Source organism: Physcomitrium patens, chromosome 2, assembly GCF_059467195.1.
Source record: "Physcomitrium patens ecotype Gransden chromosome 2, ASM5946719v1, whole genome shotgun sequence".
Taxonomy (NCBI): Eukaryota; Viridiplantae; Streptophyta; class Bryopsida; order Funariales; family Funariaceae; genus Physcomitrium; species Physcomitrium patens.
In genome coordinates, this window is record NC_143411.1 from 11,526,592 (window position 1) to 11,546,479 (window position 19,888).

At 37.4% G+C, this 19,888-nt stretch overlaps 2 protein-coding genes across 2 annotated transcripts; one reads left to right on the forward strand and one right to left on the reverse strand.

Annotated features, from left to right (window-relative positions):
• Positions 1-1,258: 1,258 nt before the first annotated feature.
• LOC112278967 (uncharacterized) lies at positions 1,259-7,467 on the reverse strand. Its single transcript, XM_024512943.3, has 14 exons — positions 6,924-7,467; positions 5,879-5,940; positions 5,703-5,745; positions 5,328-5,474; positions 5,041-5,099; positions 4,721-4,840; positions 4,340-4,364; positions 3,863-3,960; positions 3,571-3,635; positions 3,044-3,142; positions 2,751-2,930; positions 2,237-2,363; positions 1,758-1,941; positions 1,259-1,611 (listed from the first exon to the last, which is right to left on the reverse strand). Exons 1-14 carry the CDS (start codon positions 7,014-7,016, stop codon positions 1,591-1,593), a joined length of 1,323 nt encoding a protein of 440 aa, XP_024368711.1. The 5' UTR covers positions 7,017-7,467; the 3' UTR covers positions 1,259-1,590.
• A 6,983-nt stretch (positions 7,468-14,450) lies between these two features.
• On the forward strand, positions 14,451-16,126 carry LOC112276587 (uncharacterized). The gene is made up of 3 exons (XM_024508011.3): positions 14,451-14,972; positions 15,114-15,314; positions 15,645-16,126. The coding sequence occupies exons 1-3, from the start codon at positions 14,466-14,468 to the stop codon at positions 15,972-15,974; spliced, it is 1,038 nt and encodes a 345-aa protein (XP_024363779.1). The 5' UTR covers positions 14,451-14,465; the 3' UTR covers positions 15,975-16,126.
• Positions 16,127-19,888: the final 3,762 nt, after the last annotated feature.

Below are 19,888 nucleotides of genomic sequence, written 5' to 3' on the forward strand. Positions count from 1 at the left end.
ATATATATATATATTCTATATACTACTACTTTGTTGGATTATACTTGCTTGATGGGTTTGAGATCTCAAAGGATATCATTTTACTTGTTGTATAAATGTAGATATGTCTTGTCATTCTTCTATCCATAGATGTTTCCATCCAAAGATGTTCCCATTGATTTAATACAACTATAATATTTGAGATGGTATTTGTACAAAACATGATACTCAACATATTCCAAACTTCTGGAGGATCTAAAATATCAATTATATTGTGGCATAGGTCCAAAACTAGTGATAGCTAAATCATAGATTTTACTCTTCTCTTGTGACAAGTGGTTTCATTATTAGATTGTTCGTGATTTGATGATTGCTCAATCTTAGTATAAGGTTCAACATGCAATGATGCCATGGTTGATGTTAGTGGCTCAATGAGATCCCACAAATCTTCATTCTCAAAAATACTTTGGAGTGTTATAGCTCAATGCTTATTATTCTTCAATCCTATAAGCATAGTCTCAAGGTTATATTGACTCTGTCAATCTATACAAATCTGTTGTTTTTGAAAAGAAATAAAAGGGGATCAAATACCAAGGAGATTGAGATGATAGATCTGAAAAAACAGTGATTAGTAGCATAACCAAAGGAAGTATGTGGGCAACAGAGAGAGACAAGCGAAAAAAAAAAGAAAAAAAAAAAGAAAAAGGAACTTCCGCTTTGATACCATGTAGAAGAAGAATAAAAAATTAATTGCTGCAACACTACAGCCACAGACTTGAATACAAATGGTTCCTGGGTTAGGAGCTGAGCATTCGGAACTCTGTTCCCCATTACAGTAAACATCTAGCACCAATGATTAGGAATGACTGTTCCAACAGTTGGAACATTTCAGAATGCCATCTCCTCCGCATTGTCCTATGATCAAGAGATCCACTCCTTGGACAAAAGTACATAAATTAGTTCTTAAAGTAGAGAAACCCAAATACTCGTTCTTCCGTTAGGCAGCCGTAACAAATGAAGAGATGGCAGTTTTTGAAGCTATTTCTTGATCGTTGTGAATCTCCAAAGCTGTGATAACGAAAAGGTGGACAAATAGAGGCGATCTGATTTTCCTAAATCTACAGAATCACCTTAGGGAACCGCAAGCCTAAGTAACATTTCTAAGCATACTTTTTTATGTAGTCCGTGCATACCAACTTGGCAATAAATTATTTACTTAAACAAAACTTTAACTTTGCTTCCGTTCAGATGAAATGATTGCATACAGCAGAGGAGAAAATGATTCATAATTTGGGAAATATGTTTATTGAGCCTCTTACAAAATGAAAAAAGCGCTTTTCGCAGACACTAACACTAGTAGATACTTGAAGCGCAAATAAAGGCTTTAGAATTGGAAAGAGCAGCGCACTGCAACAATGATTGTACTAAAAATTGTAGTATTGACTGGAATGCATATATAATCACAACTATACAGTTTAAGAAAGTCAGCGGCAGACATTCTACCAGAGTTTACTGCTTTCATAGCAATGCATATGGAACTCCACCAGTATGAAGAGGCTACCAAGAAAAATCAAATCGGGTGTGCTAGGAACAGTCTCATCAACGTTGAGACTATTCCCACTCCCCCCAATCCTGAAAAAGCCAACGAAGTTCATATAAGATAACGCTTCATCAGTATACAACACCATTGACCACTTCAAATCACCAAAGTTTGTCCATAAGATAAATGCATCAGGAATTAGAAATTTTGTGGTCGATTCTCTTCGAAAGAACAGTACCTCCTCATTCTCCTCGTTAGTTACATCATGATCTTTCAGAGTTGATACTTTCTTTTCTTCTTCCTTGTTCTGAACAGGAACCTCTACACCATCACCAAGGCTCAGGTCTCCAAGTTGGTCCAGTTCAGCTTCATTCACCTCATGATCCTCAGGTTTTTTAGGTGTAGAGGACTCAGTTTCCTTCCTACAGAATCAAGGAAGCCGAAAAATGTTAAAAAAAAAAGGAGGAGCATATTATAAAAGTTTCGCTCCGACCTTCGAAATTCATGATTGAGCTTTCAACATTGGTCAGTGACGAAAACAAATACAAGGCCTGAGAAACATGCAACTCAGTAGAGGTATTCGGGTTATCAAACATTATCTGGTAAAGCCAGTACAAAATATAATGCTGAGATCGATTCTTTGAAAGATAAGATACTAAAGACTCTTTCAAAAGATACACCAGTGTTATCTAGAACAACGTATGAATCATGACATACCTCTCTGAAACTGGTGATGAGGGTGATGTCTTGGGCTCTGAACTTCCTGACCCCTTGCCTTCAGAGACAACCAACCATTCACTTCCTGCACTTCCCTCACTTTTTACCTCCTCCTCATCATGAACATCTGTAGTCATGCGAAAAGGACATGGAATCAGATTTCTGTCGCACACATGAAACTAGCATCCTCCGGAAGATCCGGATGAAAAATGAACACACTGTAGTTAAAAACACATGCGTTTATAAGGAAAAACTCGTCTACACACATAGGCATGAAATCATGGTGTTGATTCCATAAACATTCACCTCATACCAAGGAGCTTTGAAAGATAAATTACAGAGGCATTATTGAAATGCTGAAGTCCGCAACAAATCACACATGAGAGGCATTGGACACATAACATGTTTTACCAAACAAAGCTCATACACCATCTGTCCCTGTTTTTAAGAGACCCCATCAAAAACAGTCAACAGGGTAAAACGCTGAGATTAGAAACCTCCAGGAATATCTTACCCTCAGCGGAAGAAACCAAAGGATCTTCAACACTTCGTGTAGGTAAAATAATTTCATTCGGCTTATTATCCTGCACTACAGTTCCAGCAGGAACAACAGGTTCATCTACCTGTATCTCTTCATCTTTCTCTTCATCAACATCCCAGCTAAGATCTTCATCCTCCTCTCCATCAATTGCCCCTGTTTCACAATGATCAATTCAATAAAAGCCCCTAGCAAACTTCGTCACTGCATACTTCCAAGTAGAAGTCTAAAAAAAATTGAAACAAGAAATGGCTACTAAACGAACTTACTTTTGACAAGCTTGACCCGAGCATTCTCTATCTGTTGCAGCTTGTTAAGGCGATAGAAGTAGCGGGTCCAGAAAGTGTCATACTCCACCAGACTTGGCACTGGACCCAGTAAACCACAGCAGTATTAAATAGCCCGCCTGGCTCAATCATGGGAAAATAAAAGCAAAGAAGATACCAGTTCTTAGTCAATGTGATTATCTTCCATAGCCTGCATACACTTAATCTAACGTTGGGCTTTATTGTAATAAACTTCCACGAACTGTGAGACTGCAAAAATCCATTTGTGCACTACAGAAAGGCATCCTGACATGATATCAGCACAGTCATTTGCAATAGAATAACATCACTGTCAAGGTTACGTCGTCTATGCAGTTGCGCGCGCGCGCACACACACACAAACCCCCCACCCCCAAAAAAAACAGACAAAAAAGAAAAAGAAAAAGAAAAAGACGAGCTTAAACCGCAAGACTAAGTACTGACGAACGAAACTCAAAGTAGAACACAAACAACGAAGTATTGTATTATACCAATCTGATTTTGAAGCTCTTTCATGAACGGAGAAGTCGCCAGAATTTGTTCAATCTCTCCTTTTCTGACCAGCAGAAGAAACATTTGGTTAACTCCAACACATTGAGAAACAAATTATCTAGATGGTACGGTTCAAAAACATCTGTGGAAATACAGCACGAATTTACACAACCAGCTGCTCAGATCCAATCAAAAGACATGAAATTTGCGCCATCTGAAACAGGGAAACAGTCGATTTATCAAAACTTATCATCATTGTATCAACCCAAGACAATAAAACAAAAGTAGTACCGATCATCCAGATTGAAGGTAGCGACCCAAGAGGCAAAATCATTTTCGTCCTCAGGTTCATCGTAGTAGGTGCTGCTATCTCTCTGCATTGCATGCACCTGTCACGAAATAATGCAGGGAGAACATTACACCTTTAGACTTCAAATTGTGGAAAGAGACAAAGTAGTCATCGTTGGCTTGAAATCCATTGCAACCCCACGTTGCGCTATAGCAAACACGCCATGCTATTGTAACATGTCATGACAACGCACACAATGGTCTTACATGGTTTTGAACAGTTGATCCTATTGATCCTAAACAATACAATCAGGGCAACCGCTCGCAAAACTTACGGAAAAAGCTGCAACCAGACAACTAGATCATATGAAAGGAAGAATCTGTCTGAAAATATCTACAGATTACAACGTCAAACCGCAGCAATAGTATTAATAATCCGGAATGGAAAATCACAAGTTACTATTCGTCAGTACAAGATACCTGGGACTCATAACGGCTGTACTTCCTGCAGTTCAACAAATGTAGACTGGTCAATTGACAGATCCTCACACAGAAAACTAACTCGTCGAAAAATAGTCGTGCACCTTCTAGGATTAAACGATGTTGCTTAAGGCAAAAGAGACATAGGACTATTTCAGAATGTGATCAAGTTGTAATGAAACGAAACATAGAAAATAACAGCTAGAAAGTTCACGGACGCAACTTAACCTTCAACTCATACCACATACATAGGCAAATGACATAATTCGGTGACCAGATGGAGGAAACAAACTATCACCTGAAACCAACACCCATCCTAAAATAGAGACACCTAATTACAATGTTAGGAGAGTATGTCTAGGATTGCGAACGCAGTCTCACGTATTTGAATGTGAAGCTGATGAATCCCCCGTTGAAAGATAAGATTCAAGGCCAGAATTCCCCTCTGCATCTTCATCAACAGTAAGAACTTCTTTCACTTGTGCAAAAATTTCTGTGGTTCTGTAAAACACCCAAATATCGACGAAAATCACTATGAAGATCCCTTCTAAAGATTAAATAGTACTGATTGAAATTGTCGAAAGAAAATTTTATGCTAGAAATTATGTTATGAGTTTGCGGAGAAATATAGAAAACATAACAGTAGCTCAAGTATTAGAGCCGTTATCGACAATAGTGAATAAGAACAGGATGTAACATACCCTTTCCAAACTGTGCTCCCAAAGACCTCTAAAGTTTGACCAACTGTCTCCAGTGACTCCTGAAGCACGACCAGAAAAAGGCATAGAGTTCTTATCAGAAACACAACTCCGAAAAAAATGTGCATCAATTCTTTCAAGGCTTCAAGTTTCAGACTGAACGAATACAACAGACCAACTACTGAAATCATGGGCACCAGACAACAGAAAAGGCGCAAAACAGACTCAAGAGAAAAGTGGCAAAAGCTAAGCAAGATGAGTGTGAGAATGCTGTAATAGATAATCCTTACTTGTGCCACTGTGGCGCCTGTTTCTAAGGTCGAAGGGAGGTCTTTGACAACATGAGCTGTGGCCCCCGTGATCACTTCTGTTTCTTTCTTCAACCCGATTCCAAATTCCTTCAAATCATGTTGATATGTTTGAAGCACCCCGCCAGACTGTCAATGCAGAATAAAAATTAATCTCCGTGTAATATCAGTCACATGATCCAGTATATCATGCAGTCAGAAATAATTTCAACCCGAAGAGGACATCCTTCATAATAAGGGATATTCAATGCTTTAAGGTTTCTGCTCATTCAGGTTTCGCTCCTAAAAGACTCAAAGAAAAAGAAAAGAAAATGCCTAGGTATGTAAAAGTAATAATGACAATTGAGTAATAACCACCTTTTCCGCAATGGTCTTCATGAAACCCCCAAAGTTCCAGCCACTGAGTATTCACGGGAAATTGAAAATTAGACCTCAACAATCTCAAAAAGGATAGTTATCTAATGTGTTAAACAACACCATCTGTATTTATACAAGTACAGGGAACGACGTTGAGTGAAAGGTTGCATACGCACCTTGATTGCGACTCTCTTGGGGATTCCTGCTCCTTGTTCGTCACATCATCATCATCATGCTCCTGAGTCAAGAAACAAAAAGGTTATGATCCGCAAAAACTTTGAACCATGACGCCAACAATGTATCCATGCTTTGGTGAGAATCCAAGTTCCAATACTACACTAGCTAAGGCGTGAAATAACTCTCAGCAATCATCAACAAACAAAATTCTTGTCCAAGCAGAGAGGCAGTGAGTACGGTTTAGGCAGTAAGATGAGCACCAGTGAAGATGCTCCAAAAGGCGAATTTAACCATACTCAGTTTTTCCCATCGAACGACAATCATGCTCAGAACACGAGGCTCTATAACGAAGAAGACGTAGCTCACAACATTCAATCACATCGTCCGACAAGTATTCTATCATGGCCATTTAAAATCGAGTTGCAAATCATGTGTAATGATGATGATGATGATGATGATGATAACGAAGACGACGATGACGACGATACACCTACACGTAGAATGTTATACCATCCAGTCCTCAACTAAACAAAAGCCACATGTACATGGTTCATCTTATATCCTATGAATCCCAAAGGCTCTTGTGGACACTGCAACATAGTAACGCCAAACGTCTCAACCATTAAAACCATGGAGTAATGGTGGCAACCTAGCACATTCTAGGGTTTTCAAGGGAAACAATCTACCACGTCAAGACGGATTCGACGATTCGAGAAAAGCAGATCAAAACGTGTCATACATATAACGTAGGAATGACATGTTCTGAATGTGTTCATTTTCTCGCATTGATTGTTCAGGCACCCCTGTGGTTTAAAAACTACATCAGATGTCAATAATCTAATGTTTCTAGGTTTCATACAACTGGTCCTCTGCACACGCACCACCCAATCAGCCGCTCCTGGAGTCCTTCAATTAGCCTCACCAAGACAATCCCTTCATTCAAGCTCAATACGTGTTCATAAAAAGGTCCCGAAAATTGACGAGCACCGACTAAACAAGTGACATACAAGGGCAGCTAGCAGGAGGGGTACGACATACACATACCTGAGAAGATTCTGCACGAGGTGAAGAAGACGAGGAGGTGGATCCAAAAAGTCCACCCGAAAAGAACCCTCCAATGGGATTCCTCCCCATCATGTTTCACATGCAATGCCTTCCTCCCACTCTCTACCCTAAACACAGACGATGCGAAATCCCTAGCAAGCTCGGGTTCCAACACTCTCTGATGATTTCTTAAGCAGAGGCCAGAATTTTCTTATCCTTCCCTTCTCTCTCAAATCCTACACCAAAGCTTCGACCGCACACGTTTCCAAAGGCTCCTCGCATACACAAAAAAAGAAAAAAGAAAAACAATTGTCCCTCTCCTGCCGCGACTCTTATTCTGGACAACACAACGAGTGCCGCAATGCTTCAAATCTGGTGCTCGAAATTCAAAATTCGCGTGAGATCGCGCAGCGCTAGTGTTACAATGGATCCTTACGATGCGCCGCAACAGGCAAAGAGAGAGAAACGACGAGTGAGGGTGCGAGAGAGGAGTGCGGTGATCGAAAGGATTGTAGACGTGAGCGAGAGGGGAAGCAAGGAAGCGTGCACAAAAACAAAGACCCCCCCCACCCTTCGAAGCCTCCTTGCTCTTCCGCATGTCTTCCGCATCGCGGGCTAGGCCGGGCCACCCACCGCGGGTCCCTCGCTCCCTCGCCGACCCGGGCTTCCACGTCGACCCGGCTTTTTTGAAAAAGTTATCCCCCACATGTAGATTCATGTAACATGTTACGGTTATGAAATATAGATCCACCTTTGATGAAGAATATGTTAACGGTGATGAATGTGGTTGGTTTTTAATGGTTGCAGATCTAACCATTAAAATGGTTCCAGAGCCAAAAGTGGAAAAATGAATCTAGAGGTTTTTTATTTTATTTTATTTTAAATTAATGATAATTAGAATGGATGGGTTATTTAGTAAAAACTTGGGTCTATTTTAGATTTCTCTTCATTTAATAATATTGTATCTCACTATAATGTTGAAAATACAAAATCTGCTTTTCTTAGTACATTCACGTAATGAACATCTAGGTTGAGGATATTTGCCTCTAAAACATTGGTTTTTGAATTGTATTTTAGAATAATTTGTGTTTATAGTTAATCTCTATGGGAGGTGCATTCTTGAACCTTATTTGTTGCAAGGATTTGAGATTTATTTTAGTTTTGATTTCCAAATCCAATATATCATAAGCTAATCATTCAATTTTTTTACAACATAATGCATATATCATCAAAAAAATTATCAGATTTGCAGCTTTAGGAAGTCTTTCTTGTATTTTTTCCACAAGAGCATGTGATTTTTCTTTTGGAAATATTCCACCATAAGTTTGAAAAAATTCTGTCTTTTCATATATTCTTAAAAAAATATCTTTTAAATAATTTTTTAATCAAAATATAAGTCCTATGTTTTAAATGAATTAATTAATTTAGATTTAAACATTATAAAAGTAAATAGATTTGATCTTTTAGATATTCAAATTTTATGTTTTAAACTTATTATAAATCAATACATCAAGAATAAATCAATAAAATAATTAACCAAGCTTTATGATATGAAAAAGTAGTCCAAGACATGTCTTTAAACAAATCTTTATATATATATATATATATATATATATATATAACATATTTATGAAAGAAGCTTCTTTTAAAAATTCTCAGTATATCCAAGTTGATATTTTGTTTCTTTGAAGATATTTCTATATTTTAATTGATGCTAATTTTAAAGAAACCATAATATAACTAATTTTCGTTAATATTTCTATATTTTAATTGATATTAATTGATGCTCCAGCGGTCTTTCAACATATGATGAATGACATTTTCCGAGAGTACCTTGACGATTTTGTTGTCATCTATTTGGATGTTATTTTGATATTCTCGAAAAATGAGGAAGAGCATGAAAAACACGTTCGTTTGGTATTGAAGAAACTACGCGAGCGAGGACTATATGCCAAGTTGGAGAAGTGTTTATTTCACCAAATAGAGATAGAGTTTCTAGGGTTCATTGCGACTACGGAAGGCTTGAAGATGGACCCCAAGAAGATGGAAGCAATCGTGTCCTAGGAGGTTCCGAAGACGTTTAGAGACGTACAATGCTTTCTTGGTTTTGCCAACTTCTATCGGATCTTTATCAAGAATTACTCTCAAGTTGCTGCTCCTCTCACTCAGTTGACATGCAAGGATAAGTTGGAATGGGGACCTCTAGCAGAGAAGGCGTTTCAAAACCTGAAGACCGCATTTACTACGACTCCAATCTTGGTACATCCAGACTTTGCAAAGGCCTTCTATTTAGAAACTGATGCTTCAGATTTTGCTTTGGGAGCTGTACTTTCACAAATGGGAGAAGACAAGAAGCTCCATCCGATTGAATTCTATTCTCGAAAGTTCTCTGCTGTTGAAATCAATTATGAGATCCACGATAAGGAACTTCTTGCTATAGTGGATTCTTTCTAAGAATAGCGTCACTTTCTTGAAGGAGCTACACATTCAGTGATTGTATACACAGATCACAAGAATTTGGAGTATTTCATGTCGGCTCGAGTTCTAAATCGACGTCAAGCTCGATGGAGTATGTTGCTATCTAAGTTCGATTTTATTATCACTTATCGACCTGGAAAGCAGCAAGGACTATCTGATGCCTTATCGAGGAGATCGTATCTTGTACCAAAGGCTGGAGAAGCAGTGTTTGATCAACAATGTACGACATTGTTGAAGCCAGAGCAATTTCAGCTTTGCGCTACTATTATGCCAATTGATGCTGACTTCCTGAATCAGGTACGTGCCGTAACCATTGAAGATTCAGTAGCCATTGATATTAAGCAGCGTGCCAATGACGACAAGTTCAAGGTGGAGGGAGATCTTTTATACTTTGAAGAGCAGTTATATATCCCAAAAGGACCAGCACGACCCCGAGTTCTTCAATCTCGCCACGATTTTCCAGTTGCGAGACATTTTGGATTCAACAAGACCTTGGAGCTTATTTCTTGAGATTTTTGGTGGCCCCAAATGTGGAAGGATGTGAAAAATTTTGTCCTCTCCTGCGACATCTATTCAAGATCCAAGAATCCTCGGCATCGCCCTTATGGACTCTTACAACCATTGCCGATTCCACGTCGACCATGGTCTTCAATTTCCATGGACTTCATCACGGACCTGCCATCATCGAACTCATTTGACAGCATCTTTGTCGTGGTAGATCGGCTTACAAAAATGGCACACTTTGTCCCTTGCAAGAAGACATCGTCCAGTGAAGTCACAGTAAGGCTCTTTCTCGATAATGTGTATCGATATCATGGACTACCAGATGATATCGTATCAGATCGAGGAACCCAGTTCGTATCAAAGTTTTGGAGATCTCTCTTTGAGATACTGAAGGTGGATATCAAGCTTTCTTCGGCTTTTCATCCTCAAACTGATGGTCAAACGGAACGAGTGAATCAAGTCTTGGAACAATACTTACGATGCAGCATCAACTATCATCAAGACGATTGGACCACATATCTGCCGCTAGCCGAGTTTGCATATAACAACACCCTCCATGCGTCGACTCAATACACACCATTCTTTTCCAACTATGGATATCATCCAAAGCTTGATTTATTGAGTCCATCAACAAATAACAATCCAGCAGCTGAAGGATTTGCGAAACAACTATCAGAGCTTCAAAATACGTTGAAGCTTCAATTACAATCCGCTCAAGAATCCTACAAGGCGTCTGTAGATAAATTTCGGAATCAAGCACCTACTTTCAAAATTGGAGATAAAGCATGGCTTCTTCGACGGAATATCAAGACCAAGCGACCATGTGATAAGTTGGACTATCGAAGATTGGGACCATTTATCATCCAAAAGCAAATCAATCCAGTGGTGTACCGTCTGGAATTACCGGCTTCTATGAAGGTACATCCAGTCTTTCATGTTTCTTTGTTGGAGCCTTATCGAGAGTCATCTTTTCCTAGAAGAGTATAATGTCCGCCACCTAGTATTGAGATCGAGAACCACGAGGAATACGAGGTTGAAAAGGTGCTGGATTTTCGGCGAAGGTGGGGCAAGTTGGAGTATCTTGTTCATTGATGCGGCTACGACATTAATGAGCGAACGTGGGAGCCAGCTGAAAATTTCACTAATGCACCGCAAAAGGTACAGGAGTTTCATCAACAACATCCTCATAAACCTAAGCCGGTTTGACAATAGCTTCTTTCTGAAGCTTGCTCACCCAAGAATATAAGAAAGGGAGAGAGCACCACCAAAATTCGTGGTTGATGTAGTTATTTTCTCCAAGATAAAATAGAATTTTTTCAATAGCCATAGTTTGGTCTTTTGATATGGATAGCCAAGAGATAGATACTATACCAGTCAGATTATCTCAACTAACTAGTTCACGAAGGCGACCCCGAGATGAAGAACCACCTGCACCACGACAACAACGGAGGATACCAAGTAACCGATCACTGGTGATTGTATTTGAGTCCGAGCCTGCTTACGATGGTCAACCAGAAGGCATATTTGCAGGACAATTTCACAATGAAGACACGGAAGTTCATGCTTGGTTAGAAGTTGAAGGAGTGGGCCACTACCATTGGCTTCAAGGGCCGATGAACCACTTACCTCGTGAACAACAGTTGGAGTTCATAGCAGACGTTATGCGACAGATCTTCATTTTCTTGCGTTGGTACTGATTGACAACAACATTGCTTCTCAGAGACCTCAAAGCTAAAGGAAGGGGTGATGTTAGGGACATAGTCCTTAGAACCTTCGAGAGACAAGTTTCTAGAACCTTCTAGAGACAAGCTTTTAGAACCTTCTAGAAACTTCTTAGTTGGTAGAAGATGTTAGGGACATAGTCCTTAGAATCTTCTAGAGATAAGTTTCTAGAACCTTCTAGAAGCAAGTCTCTGGAACCTTCTAGAAGCTTCCTAGTTGGTAGAAGTTGCTTGAGAAGCTTCCTAAATAGGAGTATATATTAGAATCGAGGCTGAAGAGTTCTTCAGTCTCGACAACACATCTCTTGGAGCTCTAGCTCACCTCTCTGGTGTTGTTCTTGTATTCATCTGATTAATCTAGTTCTTGCCAATTCTTCTTGAACTTCTTGGTAGATATCAAGTCTGTATTCTGTGTCCGTGACAACCGGTCTATCTCAAGTCTTCAAGATCCTTCTAATCCGCAACCACATAAAACCTCATTTTAATGTATGACAAATTGGACCAAAACAAAATTGAATAGAATTAAACAAAATTGGACACGGAAGACAAAACTGAGCAACTAGAATTAAGACAAAATAAAAATAATAAAAAGATATAAAATCCAATTGTATTAAGAAAAAAGGTCCAAAGCCATACATGACCAGATGCTCCCAAAAGGCCTTTGTCAGTCCTATTTATACTTTGTTCTACCACCCTAGACTTTTTAAAATATTTGTAGGTGATAGATTCCTCGTAGATAACCACCTTAAACTCTCTATAAAAGGCTTCATGATAGGCCCCACCTAGATAACCACCCTAAGTCTTTTTTAGAAGGTTTTATGGTAGAGTCTATCTAAATAATCGTCCTAAACTCTTTTTAGAATGTTCCATGATGGATTATATCTGATCCACTAATATAACCTCAATTTTAGAAACTTCCATGGTTCTAACTATCTATTCCTATACAAATATCTTATCAATATCCCATTACAAATATGTACTTAAATTCCTTAAAGCTAATATGTATAGAAATCTTATCAAGTTTTAATTCAAAACTTACATTTGAATCAAGAAAACACACTCTCGCTTATTATAGACATATGATTTCATGCCTCAGAATTAGGTTTTAAACTTGAATTATAATTGATCCTTCTTAAGTATCAATCTAAGATTTCACTAAATATTTTTTACAAATTTCTATTTTTTATTTCTACTTAAAGATGTCTATAAGATTATTTTTACTAATTTATTATGATTTGTCTTATTTATAGTCCTATAAAATAAATAAAAGCTATTTTTATAAAAACATTAATATTAAATTATTTTATTATAATTTTAATTTTTTTTATATTTTGAAATTAATTTTCTACTATAATTTTAAATAAATTCTTCTATAATTATTACAGATATACTTATAGTTATCCAGATAATATGAATAAGTAGAAGTAAATAAAAGTAGGTTAATTTGATAATATCTTATAAATAAGCTTCTTAGAAGTTATATAGACTTGGATTCACCTTTAAACATGTCTATATGTGATTGATAGGTTAGAAACTTGGCCAACAAGTTAGTCATATATTATATGTATTGGTAGCTTGTACTACAAGCTAATAATGTGGTGCACATATAAAAAACTTGCTTTGCAAGTTAAGATATATGTCTCACAAATTGAATACATGTTGGAGGTCCTACAGAATGTTGCAACATAATTTTTAGATAGATAGTATATGTAGAAGAAAGAATGAAGCCTTCTTCACTCTTGTCAATTCTTTTCTTGCTTCTAAGCTAGTTTCAAGAGTCTTTAATTTCCTAATCTTTGCTAGTAGCTATTTCAATTTCTTATTAAATATATTTATTTTCTTATTTTTAGTTTCTTATTTCTCTTTAATTTATTTTTCACTTATTTATGTACATTCTTTGAATTCTTATCTTTAATAGTAATATAATACTTCAATCTATCTTTTATCTAATAATTACATTATAATATAACAATACTTATTCATGCTTATTTAATATTATATGAATATTATCTAGACTTAGATTACATTAAGTTGTGGCTAAAGATCTTAGAATTTTATAGAAAAAAGATTTGGTGCAAAATAGGATTTATAATTTTTAAAATATAAGTTAGTGGATTTTTTTTTAGAAGAGTTGTTAAATTGATGTTAGATTTTATCATTTTTTAAATTTTAATCTTATTTATTATTATTACTATTATTTATTTTCCTTTTGTTTAGTTTTATAAAAGAGAAGAAGGTTGATGCTAGTTACATTTTATAGCTAGATGCAAATTAACAAAATTCAAGAGTTTTAGTATAAGAAGAATATTAATTTTTTTTCTTTAAACATGGAGCAATAATACACTTTTCTTGGTTGATTGAATACCATAAATGTTAAAACTAAAAACCTAGATATGCTCTTATTTCCAAATATATCCACATTCCAAGATAAAAACTGATCATCTTAGTAAAACAAAACATCAAATAGCCTTTTTTGTGTTTTAGTGCATCTTATGAATAAGACTTAAGTAACTAGTGTCGTATTACCATGTTAAAAGACAACTATTTCTTCATAGATGTAATAATCAGCTTCTTTGTAGAAACTCAATACAATGAGTTGCTGGATGTTGTAGCAATTTAGAGCAAAGTATGTTGGCATCTTAAAAGCATTTGAATGTAAACATGTAAAATGTGGAAACAAATAGTGGAGCAAGCATGTTTGAACACAATAAAATCATTACACTATAATTCTCTCTAATCATAACACAATTAATCATAAAAATGGCAATCTAACATTTGTATTTGTAGCGAACTCGAAGAGGATAGAGCAACACAGACGGATGGATGAATGAAGACATAGATGAATAAGCGACAGAGGATGAAGTGGAGACCCATCCCTGTTTGTGGTGCGGATAAGGCACGGAAGGATAAGGGGGTCCTAACCCTGCACCCGGAGCACCAGCAGCAGACTTGGCTTGCCTTGCCTTCGTCTCTCACTCGCGTGAGAGAGCAGTCTCGGTTGATCGATACCAGGCCGCAACCGGTGATTTTGCTGTCACTCACACACACAACTAAGACAATGGCAGCTATGGCTTGCGCCTCTGCTCCCGCTACGGCTTTGGTGCCTAGCTCCAGCAGCTGCTGCTGCGGCAGCAGCTCCTCGTCCTCGCTCATCGGCACCCGTGTCGCCATTGCGCCGTTGCGAGTGAACAAGGTGGCGTGCCGGAGCTTGGTGGCGGTGTCGGCGTCCGCTGCTGCAGTAGAAGAGCAGACGGAGGAGAAGAACGTGCAGCGGCTGTTGGGTATTTACCAGGAGAAAGTGGTGCCTGCATTGCAGGAGGAGTTTAAATACGGGAATTCATTCGAGGTCTACATTCACCTCGTGTTGTGTGTTTGGGTATTCGTGTGACATTGTCTTCTTTAGTGAGGAAGTGGGGTGGGGTATTGTGGGTTGAGAGGATTTCTGTGTTGGTTCGCTGATTTGAGATTGAGGCAATTTGTTTTCCAGATTCCTCAGGTGAAGAAGATTATCGTCAATTGTGGTGTTGGGGAGGCGTCACAAAATGCTAAAGCCCTAGAAGGGACAATCCGAGACATTGCCGCCGTGACCGGTCAGAAGTCCGTCGTCACTCGCTCCAGGAAAGCTATTGCTGGTTTCAAGCTCAGGGAGGGTGTACCTGTTGGTGTTACCCTCACATTACGCGGTGATGTATGTTTCTAACTCGGTTCAAGCAACGTGCCTGTATTCGTCGGGTCTGAAAATTACAGTGTAGCATATTGGGGCATGAATCATATGGTTCTTGGAGGATTCCCTCACCCTAGACAATGCTAGAGGTTCGCAGTGGTTTTCACGTGTCACAAATAACTTTGGTACCTTAATTTTAGGTCAATGTATTCTGTTCGTAAGTGTTCAATCGTGGATAATTTTGAAGCACGAACATTGAAGGAGTTGGAATTCTCTGCTCCGACACTCATTCGATGCGAAACGGAATAGGTGACAACGTCTCGCATCTAATCATGTCTATCATACATTGTGCAGGTCATGTATTCCTTCTTGGACAGGCTCTTGAACTTGGCACTCCCACGTACTAGGGATTTCCAAGGAGTGAACCCCTACAGTTTCGACGGAAGAGGCAATTACACACTGGGCCTTCAGGAGATTAGTGTGTTCCCCGAAATCAAGTTCGAGAACATTGACAAGGTACGTGGGTTGGACATTTGCATCGTCACCTCCGCAAAGAACGACGCGGAAGGTCACAAGCTTCTCTCATTGCTGGGTATGCCCTTCAAGGAAATGGGTGGTGGCCGCATGTCCGCTTCAGCTGCGAAGAAGGCCACACGCGTGACCTTCAGGGGGAGGAGAAAGTAGAAGCAACAATTAGGTTAGATACAGCTTTTTTCTCTCGTGATTGATGCTCCACTACCTATTTCTAGGTTTTAGGTCTCGATTTGTCGATTTTTATCAACCTCATCAATTTTACATCAACAAGTCTCCTATGTTGAAGAAACCTTCCCACCTAACACACACGCTTCTGTCATGTCGAGGGGAAACATCACCGACGCAATAACTGTGTGATTGATTTCCCCCCCTCGACACTTGCATGATGCAAACTGTGACAACGATGTCATTCCATGAGCAGGATATCTGATCACTACTAACGCACTAGTCTGCGGGAAGGCTTATCTTTGAAAATTGACCCTCAACCTAAATGATCCTATGATGTGGAGTAATCGTCACAACCACTACCGTCTTGAACAAACTTGGTCTTGCTACGACCTGGTTGCTTCTGGCCCCATAGCTGCGGTGGATTACTCGCAGCACGCGGTTGCTTGGTGTCGACGAAGAGTACGTAGCGCCTTGCTTTCTCCTCTACGCTGTCTCATTTCATCCCTGGCGACTGTTTCTCACTATGCTTGCACCTAAGTGTGTTTTTATTGATGAGGGTTCTCTTGGCCTATTTCTCCAATCGTGTACTGGATTGTTTTCTACAGTGACAACTTTCTTTTTTAAAAGAATATGCTTTGAAATTTTTAGTTTTTGTATATTCTGAGAGGGCTTTTGTCACATGTTGCAAATCTCACACCTCTTTATATTGACGGCCTTATTTGTTTGAGTGCCCTATCATGACAACTCTACTGCAACGTTTCTTTGTTTTTATCATTGTAATGTTTCCATCTGAACAGAGGCTGTAGTTATTTGAAGAATTTTTTAATTGGTGTTTCTTCCAGAATTGTGGGTTGGTGAGGGGTGTTAAAAGTGGCCATCAATTGAATGTTGGAGGCATTCACTAGATGAGATTTCAGTTTTTATGGTGTTTGTCAAAACAGTTCATGGAGCATTTAAATGCTGAAATGAATGAACTTATCTGCAGTCTTCACACTTATTTCATACATCTGACATTCTTTCTACCCGCTTACATTTGTTAGTCTGTGACCCAACCTGTAAACTGAATATGCTGAAGTGTGTGTTTTATGAAAGATGTCATTTTTTTATGAGTAGAATTGAATAATACTAACAATGAGTATGCATCGTATTTCATGTTTTTGTGTGGTGACATTTTTAACTTCAACCAATTTTTTGCCAACTTCCCATGTAAATTTTGGAGCTCAAAGAGCAACCATTGAATGAACCCACATGGAGTCTATGAACGCTGTCCCATTTTAAGTGAGTGCACTCTAAATGATCCAATTTTATTTTGGTGTGAGCTTTTGCAGGAGCTCAAATTCTTCCACCCCAAATTCATCTCTTATATTGAATTAGAAATATTTTATAACTCTTTCACATTAGAATGTTCTTTGCTTTGGTTGATGTGCATGTGAAGCTTACAATTCTTTGACCAATTTGCAAAGATGGACTTAGTATTTAAGTCTTAAAACATGGGCTCCAATTTCTTACTTGTTTTTACATTATAATATTGTCTTCCAAAAAATATGGAATTCTCTCTAAATGGATATGTGAAGGATCTTGAAGACATTGGATATTTTCTATTTGCGCTTCTTTAGTAACAAATAATCTTCAAATTTGGAGCAATACAAAAGTCAAAACAAATGCTTGACGAAAGCTAATTTGGTTGCTTTAGGTAAATCATATCATGAAAGGGAACTCTTTTTATCTGTTTATCTTTCAAATCTAGGTTGAGTGTCTCATGTAAGTTTTGATGTACAAAGAAAGAAAACTACACTTTTTTTTTAAGCGTATCCTCTTTTGACTATATGTATGTATGTATATGTATATACATATATATTATTTGAAATGTACCTTTCTTTCTGTATTTGTTGTTTTATCATTTCAAAATAATATCTGTTTATCATACACAAGATCATTTTTAATTAATATATGAATGTAGTTTAGATCTTTTAAAATTGAAGTATGTAAATGTACAGTGCAAATGTGTTCATCTAATATTTTTTGAGTAATTGTTAAAGGAACAACATTGATCACTTTTGATAGTGTATTTCTAATCATGATGTAATTGTGAATATTGTTCTTCTTTTAAATTGCTGTTACAAATGTTTTCTTGTCGTTGTGCTAATTATTGCAATTACAATATCATTTACCTTTGTTCATTCTTGTCATTGTTCTATTATACTTTTTGATACTGTTGTTTCTATTACAATTTACATTCTTGTTTGTTTTCCATAAATAGATGAGTTTCGATTTCATTTACTTACTGCATAAAAAATCATAAAATAGTAGTTGCATGTCTTTAAATAAAAATTTACTGAACTTACCAATGACGTGGAATATTCTTCGAATGAAGATTTTCTATCAATTCTCTATTTAGAGTCTATGGTCAGTGTGAAATATTTTCGATTTAATAATGCATACAAAAATAAAAAGATGCTCTGTATATTGTGCACAAAGAATTGAAATGTTAATAGGTTTAAGGTATGTGGAGGTTATTATTAGATCAATTACTTTGAAAAAACAAGTTGTTATTTATCCATTGTCCTAAAATTGATGTCTTAAAAATAGAATAAAAAAACATAATTTTCAACACTCTAAACTACAAACACATTCAATTAAAGTTTGCATGATGCATCCCATGAATAGAATTAATTGTGTTAAATCACAATTCATAAATTTGTCATTTGAAGCTTGCAAGGTGTTATCCAGTCATTTTTTAAGTTTCAATTTAGTTTAGATTTTTGTACTATATAGTCGGACCAGATAAGCTTGCAATCACAATGAGATAATTACCTAACAGCACAAACACTTGAAATAAAAGTTTTAAAAATGACTAATTAAAAAATTAAAAAATTATATCCCTTGGATGATGAGGATTGAGTTATTTATAGGTCATGCAATCGGCTTTTGGCCTCGTAGTTACTCACATCTATCCCATTGTAAATTACTCTGTAATTTATTTTAATTAGTTGTAATAACAATAGTAATCAAAATCTCATGACTATTATCCACAGTTTAAAAAGGATATTATTTTTTTTGAGTACACACGTACATACGTTCATGAAGGACAGAAGTCTTTGTGGTTCGAATGGAATTCAAATGAAATGACAACAAGAAAACAATAAAAACAAAAAAACATAAAAAAATGTTAATTGACAAATGAACATCAACGAACAAAAAGATAACAAGTAATTATGAGTCCAAATTAGAGAACTAAGAAACTGGAGACACTCTAACTATGTGCGTCACACACACTCTCTCTCTCTCTCTCTCTCTATATATATATATATATATATATGTATATATACACACTCACATATATTTATATACATTATAATAAATACGTCATTCCTGAATGTAGGATTCAATTCACGTTCAGAAATTAGCTGGAGCTTCAGCGCCACTACCAACAAAAAGGACATGAGATGGTGATGACGAGGAAATCATTTCAATCAAGGCTCTTCTTTTGTCTTATCTTCATTAATAGTAGAAAAGAGAGCTTCAGCGCTACAATCGGAGCCGCAGCAACTGCTGCGTCCATCACCACCGACACCATTTACAGTCAGCTTTGTTGCAACTTGCGGACCTTGTGTTGATTTGCAGCAGCAGCATCAGGAGATGAGCATTTTCCGGATCCCAGAGTGAACGGGACCACAATCTTCCATCATCTCCAGAGTGTATGACGTGCTTCCATCACTCCATCAGCTCCCATACAATAGTCTTACTAAATATAGTTGTATCAGTTTCTACTCTTACAATAACATGTGAAGTTTCCAGCATGAGGAACAATACGTAAATGAAGTGACATAGTGACCAATTTCAGTCGATGTCTCTACGGAAGAGACATCAATTTCAGTCACTGTTTCTCTACGGAA

Bases quoted from the DNA above. Each gene is read 5' to 3' on its own strand.
- LOC112278967 (XM_024512943.3), bottom strand. From the start codon at position 7,016: ATGATGGGGAGGAATCCCATTGGAGGGTTCTTTTCGGGTGGACTTTTT. The intron at 5,941-6,923 runs GTATGTGTATGT...TTCTTGACTCAG, and splicing joins CTCGTGCAGAATCTTCTCAG to GAGCATGATGATGATGATGT. The intron at 4,841-5,040 runs GTATGTTACATC...GGTGTTTTACAG, and splicing joins GGGAGCACAGTTTGGAAAGG to AACCACAGAAATTTTTGCAC.
- LOC112276587 (XM_024508011.3), top strand. From the start codon at position 14,466: ATGAATAAGCGACAGAGGATGAAGTGGAGACCCATCCCTGTTTGTGGT. The intron at 14,973-15,113 runs GTCTACATTCAC...TTTGTTTTCCAG, and splicing joins AATACGGGAATTCATTCGAG to ATTCCTCAGGTGAAGAAGAT. The intron at 15,315-15,644 runs GTATGTTTCTAA...TACATTGTGCAG, and splicing joins CCCTCACATTACGCGGTGAT to GTCATGTATTCCTTCTTGGA.